Raw genomic sequence first — 19,810 nt, 5'->3', positions numbered from 1 at the left:
CATTGGGATAACCCCAATAATAATTACTGTCCCTCCTCCCTGATTCTAATATTGTTATTGTTTGGTAGTGTTTTTATTGAATTATTTTATAATTTTAAATGTTCCTAATGGTTCAGATGTTTTTTATTTAACACATTAAATAAATGTACTGCTAGCCTTGGTGAACCATGCAACTGTAGTCTGCTAGCCCCATCCTCCCCTAGCAATTTCTCCATAGTAGTACTAATTTGAGGATTTGGACATGATAAAAAATATAGCTGAGAGTATTAACAAATAATATAAAGTTTTCCTCCCTTTCTGGGAAAAGGACCTGATTACAGTCAGAATGTACATCCTTCCCAATGAAATAGGCGCCTCCACACATACAGGTGCGTGATTTCTCTCAGCCTATAGGCAGAGTTTTAAATTTTAAATTTGTGTATCCTGCCTTTCTTCCAAATAGCTCTGATAAAAACTGATGAAAACTAGCTTCTCAGCTCCCTCATGCGAGGGTTAGTCTGCTGAGTTCTGTCATTGATGTGTGGTATTTGGAGTTTATTTATTTTGCTTATTTAAAGCATTTAATTCTCCCTTTCCACCTAACCAGGGGCCACAAGGCAGCAAACATAAAAACATTAATATATTTAAGCAATTAAAAATACAGTTAGAGAAATTCAGTGAAAAATGCAGCTTAGCGCTAGAGTTTAGTAACAAAGCATGTATGTAGAAGGTTTGATCCCTGATAATCTCCAGTTAATGTATCTGAAGTAGCAAAGGTGGGAGAGATTTGGGAAGCGGCTACCAGTCCAAGTAGGTAGCACTTTGCTAAATGAGCCAAAGGCCTCTCTCACAGCATCCTGTGCTCTTCGACAAGTCTAAAATCAAGCAAATCTCTACTTTTGACCAGGAGCTGGATCCTTCTTTTGCCAATGGAATAATTTTAGGGTATGAAGTAAATGTTACAGCAAAGCCTCCACTTTCTCTGCCGCCTGAGCACTTCACTTTGAACACCACCCAGCTGTCTCTTAGTATCCAGAACGGGACATACGAAGTGGAGATTACAGCATATAACAGCGTTGGTGTGTCTCCTACATCAGTTTTAGTTATCCCAGCACCTAACTCAAAAGGTGAGTTTTCTACATGATTGTATAAATGTTTTGTTTGTCTCCAGTTTTTATTAAAGGAGAGGATTGTCTGCCGAGTTTTAGCGAAGTCTTGCTTTTTTAAGATTTTGGGTTGGCTTTGAACGAATTCTTCTATTTTTATACAAATCTGTATAAATAAAGCTGCACTATACAGGACGGCATATCCTTCTATAGGAGATGGCTTCTCAGATAGCAAGAATGCTTCCTCTCAAGTATATGGTGGCAGCAATCACTAGGAACAGCATCCCATTCAAATTTTCACAATTGATCTGTTTAAGCCCAACATCCTTTTCACAAGTGATCTGTTTAATATGAACCATGATCTTGCTGTGTTAACCACAGTTAAGTAGGTGAGGCAATAGCTTTTAATAGACCGTTGTTTGAGAATGTACAAGTTTTGAACTTTGCAGTATTTATGTTCTTTAATGAAAAATAAAGGTAAGGTATCCTCTGTGCAAGCACCGAGTCTTGTCTGACCCTTGGGGTGATGCCCTCTAGCGGTTTCATGGCAAACTCAATACGGGGTGGTTTGCCAGTGCCTTCCCCAGTCATTACCATTTACCCTCCAGCAAGCTGGATACTCATTTTACCGACCTTGGAAGGTTAAGTCAACCTTTAGCCCGCTGCTGGGATCGAACTCCCAGCCTCATGGTCAGAGCTTCAGACAGCATGTCGGCCTTACCACCCTGTGCCACAAGAGATTCTTAATGAAAAATAAAATAAATGCATTTTAATAAATAAAAATATGGGATTTTCCTGCTCTTAGAGGGCAGACTATGCTTTCCTTGATATGCTTTTCATGCTGGCTTGGTTTAGATGGCTGTAATTTCTGCTAAGGCTACAGGTTACAGTGAGAGTAGCATTGCTATTTTAGCCAATAAAGGTACTCTGACTCAGTGAGAGTGGAATGAACTCAGTTTTTATGACTAATTATTGCAGCCTTTTAACTTCTAGGTGATTAATAATTGTAGCTGAAACTAGGAAAATGTTAGAATATTAAAACCTCCCCCATGCCTCCTCCAGAAATGAAAACTTCTAATTTTCTTTTAAAGGCCTTACTACTCCTGTGAAAGATGTTAAAGTGTCTCCTAGGGATGGCAAGCTCTGGGTGGAATGGACAGCTGCCAATGACTATGCCAATAAATACATAATTGAATGGTGTGAACAGTGTGACATCTCAAGCTGCAGTTTTGAATGGCAACAGGAACGTGGAACAGCACAAGGCTCATTTTTAAGAGGTATCCCTGGAGAGTCGTAGTGGATACCAGTGTGTTATTATATCGAAATAAAGCTTTTTCTACAAATTTGGTGATGCTTTCAATATATTGCAGCTTATAAGAGCAGAGTGTAGTGTATGAATACAAAAGAAACTGTAAATACTATGTATTTGAAATATTTGAACATCTGTGTTTCTGTTTCTTTGTTCCAACTGGGACAAATGCCACCTTGGTAAACTTAATTTGACTGTGCAGGTAGGAAACAAAAGCATAGAATTAGATGTCAAGTTCTTGTTTAGGAAGCTCTCTGATGCTCTTTATAGATTCTCAAAAGACTGCTGCTTTCCTGTCTTTGACCCCTGCACCAGTTCTCAAGAGCCTGGACCAGAAACTCTTACGTGGGCTACGTAGTAGGCCACTTTTGGAGGGTGGCACTGCCTTTCTTGAGCTCCCTCCTCCCACTGATACCTTATGCTTTCTGGCTTCTGAGGAAGAAGTCATGGCTTGCAAACATGCTACTGGTGGTGGTTAATATGACAGCATTCTGGTATGTTGATTCACCACTGTCTGGCAGGATTCTGTAATACTAAGCATGTCTGGCAATTTTTTTCTGTGTGACAAAACCAGGTGCTAGAAGTGCATTTAGCTGTGGTTAGCACAGTGTTGTATGAGAAACGTTGGAGAACTGGTGATGGGCCAATGTTGTTTCAGTCTTCAGCGGGGAGAAATCCCTGAGGGTACCTTCTGTGATCCTATCCGTTGTTGTTACAGGCAACCACCACTAGGATAAATGAAAGACTAAATATCTGTCCCTGATAACTAGCAAACTTGAGCTTTCACACCCTCCTGTCCTATCGTTACATACAGGAGATCCTCTATGCATTTGGTTGAAAATTTGTAGATCTGAAACTTAATTTTTTCCCCTCTTAGGAAATATAAAGCCGTTCAAATGTTACTTGATAACTGTGTATCCATTATATGCCAATAGTCCAGGAGTCGGAAAATCAACACAAGCTTACCTTCTGCAAGGTGGTAAGTTGAAAGCACTGTCAGATGCCTTCTTCCCATTGATATAGATACTTGATATAACCACTAGGATTGCTAGCTCTGGGCTGGGAAATAACTGGAGACTTTGGGGGTGGAGCTGGGAGTGGGCGTAATTTGGGGACTTCAGTGGAGTACAGTGCTATGGCGTCCATCCTCCAAAACATCCGTTTTCTCCAGAGAAACTGATTTCTGTCATCTGGAAAGAAGCTGTAAAATTTGCTTTTATTATTTCATTAATAGAGCCTGCAAAAGGTCCCAGTATTCAAACAAAGAAAGTCAGAAAAAATGAAGTCATTTTAGAATGGGAACCTCTTTCTGTGGAAGACCGGAATGGATTCATCAGATATTACTCTATATATTATAAAGTGAATAATGGAAATGAAACTGGTATGTGTATGCTTGTGTCTCTTTATGATTGAGCAGTACGTGGAGGCTTTTTATAGTCACCTTTATTAGCTATAGCCCATTGGGTACTGAGACTGGAGGCATGTGTCTTAGCATTTATGACTGCAGAGTTGTTATGATGATATATATATATATTCTGCGGACTCTGGTATCCCTGGGAACTCAATACTTTGATTCAGTGACAAATAAAAGGACTATGATCTGGATGATCTATCATGAGTGAATCATGGCCTCATCTAGTCAATCATTTGCACCAACATAAAATTTAAAAATCTAACAACACTCTACTGGGATATCTGAATGTTCATAATATGGATGCCTGTTTTGTTTACTAAAACGTTTCAGCAGATTGTTGTTTACTCCCTTTGCATTTGTTTGCACAATGACAGGGTTCTTTTTAAAATTATTACATTTAAATACTGCCCTTCCCTGAGGCTCAGGGTAGTTTACATAAAACTTAGCAGAATGTGAACAGTACAGAAATATCATGCACTTCTAATTAGATGTCGCTTCCCCACCACATCTTTAACTTCATAAGGCGAAATTTGTTTAGTTTGCACTAATACAAAGAGTTTCATTTGAAGTCATAAAATTGAAAATATACTTAGAAAAATCTAAGTAGTCAAACGTTCTTGGGATTTGAGTTGTGAAAGTTCTTGTGATCAGCTTGCATGGGGTTTAACGTAAAGAAGATGATAATGTTTTAATGACACACATTAAAAGATAATGTTCTTCTCTCTAGTCATTAACGTGGATCCCTCCACAACAGAATATAAACTATCATCCTTATCAAGTGACACTTTGTATATGGTAGAGATGGAAGCAGTCACAGAAAAGGGAAGGAAACGTGGCCCCCCTATCACATTTACTACTCAGAAATTTGGTAAGTTTCAATATAAGTATTCCAGTTTTAAATGGCTTCTACCGCAACTGCACTATTTATTTTAGTATATTCTACCTTCCTAGTTGGAATAAATACTTGCAGAGTTCTTCTTGCTTGCATTTGTTGTTACTGGAGTTGTAGAATACCCAGGGCTTCCAAACCATGTTACCTGGCACAGTTATAGGACATTTGAGGAACTGTCTGGTCAAATGAACCTCCAGCATATAGGAAATACGTGCTGGAGCAGGGCTAGTCAAACTGCGGCCCTCCAGATGTCCATGGACTACAATTCCCATGAGCCCCTGCCAGCATTTGCTATGACAAAGCACTATTGTGGTGGAATGAAACCCAGAGACTCTATAGTGAGCTAAGAATGTTTCAGACATCTCTGGGAAGGGCATAACAATGACTAGGATGCAAGTGCTGAGATCTGTAAGGAACAAGGGATGACATAGAGTCAATGCAGAAAGAGCAGCACCAGCATGAAAAACACACTGCATGCCACTTGGAGAATGCAAAAGTCCACTCACTGTTCCTAATTTCCTGGGGGTCAAATTTTATTTTATTTTGTTACGTTACGTTTCTATACCACCTTCCCTTGCAGTTCAGGGCAGTTTACAGTAAAATTTTACAGCTCACAGTTTGTTGCTATGCTGATATATAACAGAGAACACACGTTTTAGACTTATAACACTTTTAACATCACAATATATATGGTTTGGACCACAATAGCATTTCACAATTGTAAAATGTGTAATGCATAACGACTAGTTACTTAACCATGCGAGCTGCTTCTGCTTAATGGGTGGCTGGGCCAAGAGTTGTCCTATGTTGTTTCTGTTGGTACCTTGATCAACTTTATTGGAGTTTTGCTCGGCTGTTCTTAACATGTTTTGTCATCTTGTATTCGGATCAGTTAATTTTCACTTAAATATGCCACCTTTGAACTTCTGACCTCTCCATCCATTTTTTGTAACTGCTAATTATGCTTCAGACATAGTGAGGTTTTGTGATTCATACCTTTTATGATTTCTACTTCCGTTGTATCTAGAGAGACTTTACACTTGACAGATTTCCAGTTATTTTCCTTAAGAAGGACTCTGAGTTTGGTTTCCACAAGAGATGTGACTCACGAAAGCTAGTTTTGAAATAAGCCTTGTTACCCTGCAAAATGTCAGTGGGCTTTTGTTTCCTTCAGCAAGACAGGAGAGGTGCTACAACTTTCGCTTGGTCAGGGTGTCCTTGCAAATGGAGGAAAGGGACACAGAATGCTATTCCCAGCTACAAGTCGCCTCTCATAGAGAATTAACATGGGCTAATTTGGAATGTCTTAGTTTTTGTATTCTCAATGCTGAATTGGACTGGCACTTCTTACTGAGAAATGTCTGGCTAGTTCATACAGGTGCCTGTGCAGTCTGTGCAAACCTTCAATCTGGATTTGTGCAGGAGGATCATGGAGAACAGATTTATGAACTGTGGTAGGGACATTGATTACATACACAGGATTTCTACCCTGGGTTTGCTTAATGGATTGCTTAAAGTATTCCTCAGTACATCAGAAAGCAAGAAATGCTGGGTCAAAACCTGTAATAGTTTCTAGATTCACCACCCCCTGGGTGCTACATACTCACTAAAGTGAAAATGCTTTTCATTGGTGGAGAGCACCAAAGAAAGTCACTCAATAAAGGATAGAGAATGACATGGCCCTGGTTGAGGCCAGACGTGTTTCCGTGGGGCCAGGGATCACCAGCCTGTTGGAGCAGGCTGAGCGTAGTGCTCTTTGGGGGGACTAGGCAGAGAGGTGGCCCCTCAGGTACACAGGGCCCAGACATTAGTGCGCGTGCTGCAAATATGGGAATCCTGACCATATTACAATAGAATGCTCTGCCATTTTTCATTATTTCTCCCCTCAAGTCCTCTGCTGCTGCCATAGTCATTGGGTTTATTTCAAATGCTTTTCAGTTTGTAGTGCTAAGGACACTGTTATCAATTGACATCACCAAGGGAATGAAATGTAAATTCCTTTTTTGTGTTTACCTTTTAGGGGAAGGAGAAATTGAAGCAATAGTTGTCCCTGTGTGTCTAGCATTCCTGCTAATTATTCTCTTGGGAGTACTGTTCTGCTTCAACAAACGAGATGTGTAAGTGTTCTTACTAAGATCCTGTATATTGTGCTATATTATCTCTCAAGGGGGATTATTAAGGGGTCCTAGAATCATACACAGTGCAGCAGGTTTGCTCAGTTGGGACTCCTGAGATTTAATGGTGTAAAAAGGATTCACGGAATTACATCCACACCCCTGACCAGCAGAATAATTGAAGAAATTTAGAGTCAAAGTGGCACCTCCTAAGACCAACAAATTTTTATTCAAGTTATGAGCTTTTTATGTGCATGCACACTTCCTCAGATACAGTGTCATGGGATGGAAACAGGATAGTTTGAGAGCATAAGTTAGCTAGAGGCTGTCTACACACATCTTAGAATCCTGCTAAGTTTGTTTGTGATGCAATTTTGTGATGCAATTTTGTTCTTTTCTCACTGAGTTCATGCAGTGACAGTTCAGTGACTTGTCTTTTTCAATTTTTGCCAGCATCAAGAAGCATTTTTGGCCTAATGTGCCTGATCCTTCCAAGAGCGTAATTGCACAGTGGTCACCTCAAACACCATCTAAGGTAAAAATAAAAACCCTCCTGGATTACCTTTCTCTTTTCTGACAGTTGTGCACAAATGTAATCAGAATAACAGGAGTGTATTTAGGGATGAACAAGGGTGGATTCACAGACCTTGTAAGTTTGAGGAGGTGGAACCTAATCACGCTTTCAACTGGTGGAAGTCAGACAGATTTGCCAGCAGACTTTTACTGCTCTCTTTCTCCACACACACACATACACACACACACACACACACACTGCAGACCCTCCCCCCTTCAGTTCTCCTGTGGTTTCTGGGAGTCCACTGTTTCAAGAGCATAATAAACTTCAGGATGAAATTTCACTTGTGCAAGAAGCACACCAGTTGCAGTAGGTAGAATCCTTTCATGTAAGATGATTGCTGCATTGAACTAAGTACCACAAATGTTTTAGATATAGATCAGTATGCTGGCTACAAGAAAACGTGTCTCTTCCTAGAAGTAACTACAGTGAGCTCCAACGCAGTGGGCCACAAGGACCATGTGATTATTTTGCTGTATCTCAGTATGCAGGGGTCTGAAAGACTTGGACTGCATGTTAGAATATGATTCCACAAGTGGGAAACGTTCAGGGACTTGCAGGAGCTAATCTCATTTCCTCCTCCCTCACTATTTCTTCTTTCCCTTCACTGAAAGCTCCCAATTTCCTGCATCCTTCTCTTTTTCTGCTCTCCCCCCCTCCCCAGCCAGCTTGCCTTTGTCTGCCCCCATCTTCAGCTATTCCCTCTTCCCTGCCTCTGCCAGCCTCTCTGTGGTTCTGGCTTTTGGGCTGGGCCAGAATGTTGGGAACTGGGGAGGGGGCACCTCACTTTCTCCTTTTTTGCTTCCACTATTTTTTCTTTCCATCTTCCTGGCAGCCCCAATATCCTTATTATTCTCTGCTTCCCTTTTCTCCTACACACCCACCACCCTGTGAAATAGGCTGTAGAATGTGTGAATGGCCCAAAGTCACACACTTCCATAGCAGAATGAGGATTTGAACCTGGGTATCCGAGATTCTTACCTCTGATCATTACACCACACTAGTTTTAGTGGAGTGGCCACTGTTGAACAGTAGCAAGCAACTAAGCCTGGGTGAGTCAAGCAAGACAGGTGGCAGCAAATTGCCTATTGATGGTTTGCAGGCCTGGCTTCAATGAGTCCTCACGCAAAGCCCAAAAGATCCTTGCCCTTCCTCCTGTTGCATTTTGCTGACAGAAATCAAGGCTTGACTGCTGGCAGTACTGTATGGCTAGCCGCTGCGGGCATTCATTTCTTAACGGGGCAACTGCTGCTTCTGTTGTTTGGGGGGAATTTTACCCCTTCCTTCCTTCCTTCCTTCCTTTTTTTTTTTTTGTAGGTTTCAGTTATTTCTGCAAACCTGGGTCTTTTTGTTAGGTTTATAGAAAGGTCAGTCTTTTCTGTTCATGGCTCCAGTCTCTGGATTTAAGTATCTATTTGGCCATGCTGAGAATTAGACTGATATCTCCCCCCCTCTCTTTTTAGAAAAACCCTCAAATGGTAGTTGTTTTATATCATAAAGCATGCATGAAATGTTATGAATCAGTGAGCATAAATCTAGTATATTATGTATGCTGGTGATAACAGAATCTGGTTCTAGAGAAGCTCTTTCAAACTTGATTAAGAAACATGGTAGCACTTGTGAGGAGAGCCTTAAACAGAAAGAACTTCAATCTGTTTCTGAATAATGCAGGTTGGGACAGTGTAGAAACAGTGAATGATTATTGCACTTGACTTCCCATTCATGAGAAGCTTGATTATTGGAAAGAAAATTAGGCAAGGCCATGCTGTAGCAACACAGCATTAAATATTGACTTTGCAATCAGCTTGCACCAAAGGTATCCATAATTCTTGTTTTATGTTTCTTTGTAGCATTTCAATTCCAAAGAGCAGATCTATCCAGAAGGCAGCTTTACTGATGTCAGTGTGGTTGAAATTGAAGCTGATGACAAGAAATCCTTTTCTGAACAGGATCTGAAGCCTTTTGACCTGCTTAAGAAGGAGAAAAATGCCTCTGAGGGCCACAGCAGTGGCATAGGGGGGTCCTCCTGCATGTCTTCTCCTCGGCAGAGTGTTTCGGATAGTGATGAAGGGGAACCTGCTCAAAACACTTCCAGCACCGTGCAGTATTCAACTGTAGTGCTCAATGGCTACAGAGACCAGATACCTTCGGTTCAGACCTTTTCCAGGTCCGAATCCACTCAGCCCCTGCTGGATTCCGAGGAGCGGCCAGAAGAGCAGCAAGTAGCGGGCGGTGGTGGCGGCAGCTCAACCCCAGCGCATCGCTATTTCAAGCAGAATTGCAATCGGGAGGACCCCGTCGTTGACGAGCCTCATTTGGAAAGAGTAAAACAGATTTCTCCAATAAATGAAGAAGATATTGCTGGACCTCAAGCCTCACAGACCCGTGGCCCTGTCCCTGAAGGAGAGGAACAGGAAGCTGCTTTCGCCAGCGCCTTCCACCCAAGCCCTGAAGGACAAACTGGGCAGTTTGAAGCCTTGAGCATAAATGCAGTCACCGAAGATGCGATGCCAAAATGCTATCTACCGCAGACTGTGAGGCAGGGAGGTTACATGCCCCAGTGACTGAGAGAGACTGCCTCCTGCTAGGCCTCGCAGACTGTGAGGCAGGGAGGTTACATGCCCCAGTGACTGAGAGAGACTGCCTCCTGCTAGGCCTCCAATTACAGCCTCCTTTATATAAGTTTAAATGTTTTTTTTTAATTTTGCTTCAGATGAACCCTTCTCTGAATGGAAGGGAACTTGGACAATGTGTAGGTCTGGGAATTTTGGAGCAGACTTCTTCCTTCAAGCACTACATCTCAGTCACGTTTTCAGAGAAATCCGTGATGCTTTTTCGGCACCATGGAAATCCCGTTTCGTTTTAATGTGAAAGGGAAGGTCATGTCCCTTTTACCACAGCAGGAAAGGGAACGGATTGTAGATGCCTTCTTATCATTAGGTTCTGAAGATGTTAAGATTGTTACATGATGAATGATTTTCTTTTCTTTAGGCCAGAATCTTATGTTTTTTTAAAAAAATAAGGAATTGAAGTATCTTACCTTGAATAACCTTTAAAAAAAATTAACTAGTGACCAAAGCTTTCGCTGTCTCTGGCTTGAGGTAGAATGTATTAGTTGGGACTGCACAGATTCCCAGATGAACTGTCTAGAATGGCTCCATCCCCACGTTCTTCCTCAGGAAACCATGAAATTAATCGCAAGAGAATATAACGATTTATGCAAACTTAAATGGACTCCGGGGAATGGTAGAGGACAGGAAGGCCTGGAGGATCATTGTCCATGGGGTCGCGATGGGTCGGACACGACTTCGCACATAACAACAACAACAAGCATAGGTTACTTTAAAAGCAGATTACACAAATGTATGAAGGGAAGGTTCACCAGTGGCAACTAACTGATGGATACTAAAGGGAGCCTCCCCGTTCAGAGGCAATAAACCTCTGAGTATTAATGCTGGGAGGCAACCAAGTCTTTGTTTCTGTGCCCTGTTGTTGGCCGCCCAGAATAACTGGCTGGCCACTGTGTGATGCAGGGTCCTGGATAACACGGACCACTCGCCTGATCCAGCAGGGCTCTTCTTACATTCTTAAGTAAAGATCTACAGTGAGCCAGGTAAAATATTTACCACCTCGTGGTGCGTGGTGATTGCTCAAGCATGAATGCTGATGTAGCTTTCAGTATTGCACTGCTCTGTTCAGGCCTGTTCTTAATTGGAGCCAAACCGTAATGAAGTGTGGATGTTCTGTTTTGAACGTGAACATTTTAATGGCTGAAGACTGATCCGAAGGGCTTGTTCCCGTGCATGCTTCCTTTTATTTAGGTTTCCCAGGTTAAGCTCTAGTTAAGTCAACATTTAAATTAATATTGTATAATGCAGCTTTAAAAGGTAAGCATTGTGTTGTTAGTGAGGGAGAGCCTGCTGCTCTTGTAGAGTCTGTCAGTACCAAGATCTAGTATTTCTTGTTGCTGCTGGCCACCGTTACGAATTTCTAGAGCATTTTGAGGAAACTGCTTATAAGGGCACCACAAAGAACCACAGAGCCTCAGCACTTTGTGGGGAGGAGGCACATGGTCCCTCCCTTCCACCTACAACTTTTCACTTTATGACAAAACCTTTCCTGAAAGCATTTCTTGCAATCCTATCTATTTTCATAATAAAATCATCTGGGACAGTTTGGTTCCTATAAACTGACTTGAATCTAATTGGTTTTGTTTTGCATTAACAGTATTAATAAGCGGACGCTCATTCTGGAAAAAGCCCCAAAGCTACTTTAAAGGGAAATAAACTTGGTTGTTCCTTCAAATTTTAACAACTTGTGGCAACTTAGATTTTGAAATCTTGACTAGGGAGCAGTCATTTCTATAGATCAGTATTTCTTCTCGAGATGTTACCATTACAACTGGTGGTATAGAAGGCTAGCTGGACAATCACACTGTCATCTCCACGAAGGGGCATTCACAAATAAGTTTTAAACCCTCACAGAGTTTATCTGTAAATCTTTTCCAATTACAGCAATTCACTATCAATCAAGCTGGTAAATAATGTATGTCATCCTTGTAGAAATCCTTCTTAAGTTAGGATGTATTTCCTTTCCTCTTGCTTCTACTGTTGGATTTCGTAACTGCTCCTTGTCTGTACTGTAGTAATAATTCCAGCCAGTGTTTTGTAAAAGTACAATGATTGGCAGTCTTCTCATTTAGTTTGTAGCATTTTCCGGTTTGGCGACTTACACTTTCTCTTTTCTTTCAAGAGCCTTTGACTATTCATAGTGGACTGTACATAGAATGTTCTTCATGATTACTTTTTTCCACAGTAGAGTTTCACGTTTTGAACATATCTCCCAAGAAAATGTTGATAGAAAAGGTGTTCATTTCCTAATACTGAAGTCCTCCATCCCCACCAAAGTCTTATCACAAAGGTCTCTGACAAGGTTTTTGAAACCAGTTCTGGAACTTTGTGGTTCCCAGAGTTTTCTGTCATAGCCGAGGCATTCTGACCATCAGACTGTTTTTGAAAGTCATCCATTCCCAAATAAATTTTGTAAAATAATTTCCTGCCGTGATGTTTCTGCTAGTAACTCATTAAAGGTTTGCATTCTGAGTCTTCAGAGTTGCAACTCACTTGTAGAATTTCAGAAATGTCTGTCTTCCTTACATTATTATTCAAATCATGCTGTTCATGTGTTCTTTTACCTTCCCTAAGAACTTAAATGCGCATTCTCTTTTCAGGAATTTTTATGTGCCATATTGTGATCACTGCGTATTGATATTTATACAATCTATTATTTGTCCTTGATCTCCCAGCCTGATCCAGACATTCAACTGCACATTGGCACATCCAAGTCTGCTGAAAATGTATCATAAAACATTTATAGGTGGTATAAATATGTGTCTTTTGGATTCATGAGCAACTGGGCTTTTGTTTGTGACCTTGTCATAACTTTGTTAGAAGGAATTTTTCCCTTACTGTCTCACATGTAGGGCTAGGTGATAGAAAAGGTCTTTTTATAAAACAGTCTACCCAATTGGCAGCCTTCGTTAAATGGCCATATAGTTCTATGTCACATAAACTAACATCTTAATGGTGCTACATTTCAAATGTGGTGCAGGGTCCCAGATTCAATTCCCATCATATCCAGTGAAAGAAGTATTGGGTAGCAGGGGATGTGAGAGAGCTCTGCTTGGAGAATATCAGTCAGAGCCGACAATACCTGGGTTAGACCATTGGTTTAACTGTAAGGCAACTTCATTTGACCAGTATAGGGTAACAGACTTTACCAGTAGGAAACAGTGGGTAGCAGGAGTCTTTTGGCTGAGTTCCTACACAAAAAGTTAGGAAGCAATAGAGCAGAAGATGAATGAGAAATGGGCGGCTGGCTCCCATACAAAAATCAAATTCTGATTATTGTTTCCCTTGCTAAAACATCCAGATAGCTGCATGCTTGTGTTTTTAAAAGGTTGGTCCCACTGTACTAAGACTTTTATTTTTGCATATTCTTCAAATGAGAGTGTCTTAATAGAAATCAGATTGAGTTAGGGGACATTTTGGACCACAACTCGGGAAGGGAAAGGTTCTACTGTATTTTTATTGTCTTAATCTGTTGTTGTGAGCTGTTGTGAGCTGGCAGGTCTGGTAGAGCTGACATACAAATGTAATCATAAATAAGAAAGTGGCTCTGCACACATGGAAATCCTTCCAGCCACAGAAATACTCCAGTAACTCATCCCTGTTCTTGCAGCTCAACTCCCGGATTCATTCTTACTGATCAAAATAAGCGATCTTTACGAGCCAGGAATAGTTAATATGCCAGGAAAGCAGTGGGTATATGGATAGGGTGGTCCTGTTGTACTGGTTCAATTTTGTATAATCTCACTGACACAGATAAATCAGTTCTGCAGAGCTTGGATAAATCTGTTGCTGGAATTACAAGCATTTTTGTGCTGCATGGAAGAAAAAAGTCTTAATGGTATGTTCGAGTTATTTGAGAAGAGCAGTTGACGTATGCATGTTCTGGTCCCATCCAGTTGCTTTGGACCCTAGAAATTAAGGACCTCCAAAACAACCTCTAACAGTCTTACTCAGTGCTTGCAAACAGAATGCCATAGCTTCCTTTCATGGGCCAATCCATCTCATGGTGGGTCTTCCTCCCCCCCCCCCCGAGTATTAAATGTCTTTTCCACTGAGTCTTTTGTTTCTTTTCCCTTTTCCAAATCTAGCACTTGGAGAAATGTAGACTGCATGCTGAGATTTCTGGACCACCTTTAAGCAACATAGAAGAGAGGGGCCCCAACAGTAGTCCATGACACCAAGAATATAGGCTGTGTTTCCACATTGAATTGTAGTTGCAAGTTAACTTAGATACCGGCACAATCCTATGGCGATTGTTTTTTGTCACAAGATTCACTTTAATGAAACACTGACTTGCAGGGTGATGCAAAGTGCACTTGAAAGCAGTTTAAGAATCAGGGAATCTCAGTTATGAAGCCTGTGTTCCGTACGCTTGTTTAAAAAACTTAACTTCTCTAGTTTCCCTTTGTGCAGCAGGACCGTGTAATAAAATTGTACACATAGGCAAGTGTGTGTTTTGTATTTGAAGCTAAATGATGTGCCGCTGAATGTAACTTTGTACTAGCGCATTGCATGGCCTTAACCCTATGCAGCCCAGTCCTATGCATGTTGATTCTGAGGTGTCACTGCATTCGTTGGACCTTCCCCCCCCCCCCAGAAAAAACAATGAGAGTGGACACAATTGCAATCTTAATTGGGATTTGGAGTTCATGCAGCTTAAGGGAGACCCAGATCTCTTCCTTGGCGAATCCTGAAGGCTCTGAACGAATCCACCTCTGCGTGTGTTCACAGGCTTGTTGTTCATGCAGGAAGTATGCATGGCCCATGGAGCATCATGTTTTTGTCCCTCAAATATGGCTCCTTGTAGCTTGAGTGTGGGTTGAAGTGACAAGCTAAATGGCCCCATCTACTGGTGGCTAAAGGCTTCAGCCAACGGGCTGCTTGAAGGCTAAGCCTACGTTATGTTTTGTGGATGGAGCAGCGTATCCTTAAAAAGTGATCGCAGGAACTGTTATTTGGCTTCATTTCATGTTTACTGCCTCTGTTATGACTTGTTGCTTATTATGGCTACCCAGCCAGTGCTGCTCGTTGTATCTATGCAAAATCTTTTAGTCTGTATCAGGGCTTGTCTGCACTACAAATCAGTGCTACCACTTTCAAATATTTACTGTACATGAGAGTGCATTTTTGCTGAAAGGCTTGTTTGCGGAAGGGAGGTGAGTCTGTGCTAAATAACTTTGCTACGAAGGGGCAAAGGAGTTTGAATTCCTCCATAACGGATCTACCCTTTAATTTTGGTGTTAACAGAAATGCCACCTGGCTTGGTGTATGATTTTCTTTTGTGCCAGCCAGGAAAGGAAAGAGTAAAAGTCAGGCATTTGTCTCTGGTGTATTTTCAATTACGTTCGGCTGCAGTGGGCCCCTCCCACCCGCTACAGAGCTATGCAAGCACACCTCCCTGTGGTGGTGGGACTAAGTCCCAGGTGGTTTTTCTGGACAGCTACTTCAGTTAAGCAGTCAGGCATTAAAAGTACTTGCACATTTGCCCAGAAATGTCCAGGACGCATCCTGCCGTCAAGGTGCATGTTTATTGTCACGTACCTGTTATGAAAGCTCTCCTGTTGTTCTTTGTATCAGTATCCTTTGTATTCGCAAATGTCTTTTTGGGGGGACTGCCCTTTGCTGTATGTGTATGTTGCCTTCTAAAAACAAACCAAGCTAATATACAATTATAAAAGTAACCATTAAAAGAAATAGCTATTGCTTGTTTCTCTGTACTTGTTGCTGTCATTGTTAAGGCTATCTGTATGCAGTGGTGCTAAAAGCAAATTCATGCCCTGTGGTTTTACTCTGGCCTTGCCTCCCAGGCCTAAACTTACATCTCAAAGCAGCTACTAGCTACGGAGTCCTGTTCTGATGGGACTGGTCAAGATAGGAAGGGTCTTCTAATCCACACACACACAGTTGCCGTTAGCCCTGATTTACATTGCTTCCCCCCGCAAGCAGGGATGAACAATTCCTCGTGCCATCATGATTGTAGGTTCGATACAGCAAAGGGGCTACAGCTCCAGCGCTGGGAGGCCAGAGCCCTGGTTCAAGCCCATGTGGACATAAGGCCCCCTGGGTTGATGACCTTAGGCCAGCTTTGACCTTCCTCGTGGGCCTGATGTGATGCTGAAATGGAAAGGAATTATTGTGCAAGCCTTGAGTTCCTTGGAGAAAGGATTAAAAAATTAGAACAGATACAATATTGAAAATATAAAGCAAGCCCTACAAATTTTTCCTCCAAGAAACTCTGCTGACAAAAGTTTATTAAACAGGTTTAATGCTTGGAGAGTAACAACATCCTTGGAGGCAGAGTTGTTCCAAAGAGGATCGTGCATCAAGTCCGAAAGTTGGGCCCTCTTCAGCGGTTACCTGGTAGGACACAACTGGTCTTGTCTGTGCATCTCAGTAGTTGTGTGATGTCTGAGCAGTGATGTTTTGATAGGTAAAAGTTTCAGTCTTTACCACATCTCTCCCACCAACGGTGCTGTGAGGCAAATCACTTTCTAGATTAGCTTGAGAGCTGAAAACTGATGGAATGCAAATGCTGTGATCAGAGTTCTCTGAAAACTAATCCGCATTTGCTGGCAGGGGCTCATGGGAATTGTAGTCCATGAACATCTGGAGGACCACAGGTTGACTACCCCCGCCAAAAGTTATAGAATCATAGAGTTGGAAGGGACCTCCTGGGTCATCTAGTCCAACCCCCTGCACTATGCATCTCTTTGCAAATTAGCGTGGACAGACACAATAAGACAAAGCCCAGGAAAAGGAAACTGAAAGGAGGATAAGAGGCACTAGAACATATGGGAAGACTGAAAGGGGGTAGAATAGTGAAATACTGAAGGGACAGTAGTAGAGGGAGTGAAGGGGCGAGGGAAAGGCTGGGATGGTGAAGAATAGAAGGTGGACAAAGGAATACATTTAATTACACTGGGTCAAATGAAATATTGGAGGTAGATAGCTGATGTGTCTATTAATATATCATCAAGCTTCCTGATCTGTGGTCCTTGGTCACTCAACTTTGTCTGGATTAGCCCGCACTGCCTTAAAGGGGCACGCTCCAAACAACCTGCCCAAGCAGTGAGGAATGGAATGAATTGGTACGATTTCCTTTCTGCTGATGAAAGTCCAGTGTTCGCAAGAAACACTTAGCTGAAGAAGTAGAGGTGACTCTCTTTGAACTGCTACATCAGCAGGCATGTATCCCAAGGCACTCTTAAGTAGCCTGCAATTATTTAATGTTCAGCCAGCAGAACTTCCTCCAGGGCCACATATTGTTGCACGCTGCCACTTGACACACAACAGGGGGCAAGAATCGTCTCTCTTCCCTCCTTTCGGGCTGACGGGTTTTCACACACCAGGAACTCCCTTGTAGGGACAGAGTTTCTTAAATAGGGGTTGAATTCCGTTTCTGCTTTCGTATTTGTAGGATCTCGTCCTTCCTCATCTTTGCAACTTGAATTCCAATAATCTCCGGAAAAGTTTTCTTCCGATTTTTGTAAAGCCAGCTGTGGGCTCATTGGAGCTGGAAGTAGCTGACTTGTGAAAGGCTGGCCAAGGGAGGGCACTGTCTGTAAGAGAAGTTGTATAGCTTCGTGTCCTCCTCTGCCTGAAGCCTCATGCGGGCAAAGGGGATCTTCTGTCATTCCCTCTGTCTGTCCCAAGCAATCCTCAAGCTCCAGCAGCTGCCCTTTGTCATTCTCGTCTACTTTCAAAATACTGATGACCTCAGGGATGACGGTGTTCTCCTCCGACTGTGGCTCTTTCAGTGACTTTTCCTGTTGGGGAAAGAAATGTCATGCCCTTGTAAGGATAAACTTCTCTTGAGTTTCAACCGTGGGAAACCAGCAATGCTGGCTTATGGCGGTTTACATATAATGATTAAAAAAACATACATCGTAAAACAAATAAAACAATCTAACAATAGAGCCTCTAGCCCTAATCATCAATCAATAATAAAATTCGAATCACTAAGAGACAGCAGCATAAAACGTTACCCCAGAATGAATCACTGAGCCGGCTACATAGACATGCAGCCAATGCTGCTAATGTCAAAAAAGGGGGCAGAATACTAACGGAGTCGACATAGCCTAGAACAGGGGTAGACAAACTGTGGCCCTCCAAATGCTGGCAGGGGCACATGGGAATTGTAGTCCATGGACATCTGGAGGGCCACAGTTTGCCTACCCCTGGCCTAGAACATAGTTCTGATGACTCCAGAATGAAGTTTGAGTCCAGGGCACCTTTAAGACCAACGAAGCTTTATTCAAGGTACAAGCTTTCATGGGCATGCATACCCACCTGAATCTTACTTCAGTTTGTATGCACAGGGAAGGATAGGCATAAACTAGCTACGGGAAACATCAAGGTAAAACCTGCACATAGAGAGCCCTCCATCTATTCACAAGTAGTCTTTGCTGCATGTTCTCAGAAAGACAAACTTTGCATGCATGAGCTTGGGATGTAAATAAGAGGCAAGATCACACCAGATCCACTCCTTGGTTCTAGGATCAATAAATCGGCTTCTCAAATAAATCGCCATCTCAGGCTACCCCTGTAGCTTTTCTGCAGACTATAGAAAAAGTCAGGAGCACTAGTAACAGTAGCTTAGCTTTCAGGTATTCTAGGGTTTCGTGAGCCCAGGAGTTTCTTGATGGCAATGGAAAGGTTTCCCAAAGTGGTGGGAGTTAATTTTTAGTATATATTTTTTAAATTTGTTAACCATTTATCAGGTGATATGACCATATATGGCCATGTTGCCCCATGTGTTCCCTCCAATGCCCAGTGAAGAAGGGGGGGGCAATTTCATCCCCTTGTCCCTCCAGACTCAGCTTATCCCCCAAACATGACTTGCAATCCCAGGAATTATCTTCTTATGGATCAGAAGGAAATTGCAGGACCAGAGAGGGACACAGGAAAGTTCTGGGTGTCCCCCATCCATAGCTGGTCGGATGCAGGCCATTCTCTGTAACTTGTACAAGTCATTGTTATCCCTACAATGCAGCAAGTAGCAAAGTGCGAATGTCAGGGGCTGCATAGAACACTTCCTTCCACATCCAATATGGTGCAATGTAAAAAGCGGTGGACAAATACTATGCTGTATATCTGATACAAAATCTCTGCTTTGGACATGGCACAACCTCACAACACCAGTGGGAACTGTTACCCCACAAAATTATTGTTAACTGAAACTACCCATAAATCAGGTATCTTTAACATTCTTCTCCATTAATGTTATTGCAAATGTACATGGCTATTATCTGCAAATTCACACAGGTCCCATCATGAAATTTAGGCGCATCTCTGCCAGCCCCAGAAATTTTCCTAGTGAAATCTCAGACTGCAGCATAGAAATAATTTTTGAATTCAGTTATTACCAGATTGTCCTGGCTCATCTCAGGTAACTTAGGATGTGGTACTTTCGGCCAGAAAATCCTTTTTAACCTGTCCGGGGGGGGGGGGGGGGGGATACAAGCAAACAAAATGTTTTAGATAGCTAAAAATGGATTTTGTTCATCAACTATCAAGAACACATCACTGCTGTAGACTAACATGTATATCTAAAGGTAAAGGTAAAGGTATCCCCTGTGCAAGCACCGAGTCATGCCTGACCCTTGGGGTGACGCCCTCTAGCGTTTGCTTGGCAGACTCAATACAGGGTGGTTTTGCCATTCCCTTCCCCAGTCATTACCGTTTTACCCCCCAACAAGTAGCTGGGAACTCATGTCAGCTGCCTTACCTCCCTGCACCACAAGAGGCTCTAACATGTATATCTAGTACCATACTATCATAAGAATTACATGC

The 19,810-nt window shown here is 42.1% G+C and overlaps 2 protein-coding genes across 2 annotated transcripts in view; one reads left to right on the top strand and one right to left on the bottom strand.

Moving 5' to 3' along the window:
* IL6ST (interleukin 6 cytokine family signal transducer) overlaps window positions 1-15,735 on the top strand; it is a 34,340-nt gene extending 18,605 nt beyond the window's left edge. Inside the window, exons 9-16 of the mRNA XM_077347150.1 lie at window positions 887-1,106; window positions 2,177-2,362; window positions 3,272-3,373; window positions 3,629-3,775; window positions 4,536-4,676; window positions 6,721-6,817; window positions 7,268-7,349; window positions 9,239-15,735. Of these exons, the coding sequence (XP_077203265.1) occupies window positions 887-1,106; window positions 2,177-2,362; window positions 3,272-3,373; window positions 3,629-3,775; window positions 4,536-4,676; window positions 6,721-6,817; window positions 7,268-7,349; window positions 9,239-9,952 (1,689 nt within the window). The 3' untranslated portion in view covers window positions 9,953-15,735. The remainder of the gene's footprint in view (window positions 1-886; window positions 1,107-2,176; window positions 2,363-3,271; window positions 3,374-3,628; window positions 3,776-4,535; window positions 4,677-6,720; window positions 6,818-7,267; window positions 7,350-9,238) is intronic.
* Window positions 15,736-16,254: 519 nt separating this feature from the next.
* The window catches only part of IL31RA (interleukin 31 receptor A), a 31,427-nt gene continuing 27,871 nt past the window's right edge, over window positions 16,255-19,810 (bottom strand). Inside the window, exons 15-16 of the mRNA XM_077347143.1 lie at window positions 19,384-19,450; window positions 16,255-17,784 (exon numbers count right to left, since the gene is read on the bottom strand). Coding sequence (XP_077203258.1) covers window positions 17,242-17,784; window positions 19,384-19,450 — 610 coding nt within the window. The 3' untranslated portion in view covers window positions 16,255-17,241. The remainder of the gene's footprint in view (window positions 17,785-19,383; window positions 19,451-19,810) is intronic.

Source organism: Paroedura picta, chromosome 7, assembly GCF_049243985.1.
Source record: "Paroedura picta isolate Pp20150507F chromosome 7, Ppicta_v3.0, whole genome shotgun sequence".
In the NCBI taxonomy this organism is placed as follows: domain Eukaryota; kingdom Metazoa; phylum Chordata; class Lepidosauria; order Squamata; family Gekkonidae; genus Paroedura; species Paroedura picta.
This window is presented reverse-complemented; position numbering and strand designations above follow the sequence as displayed.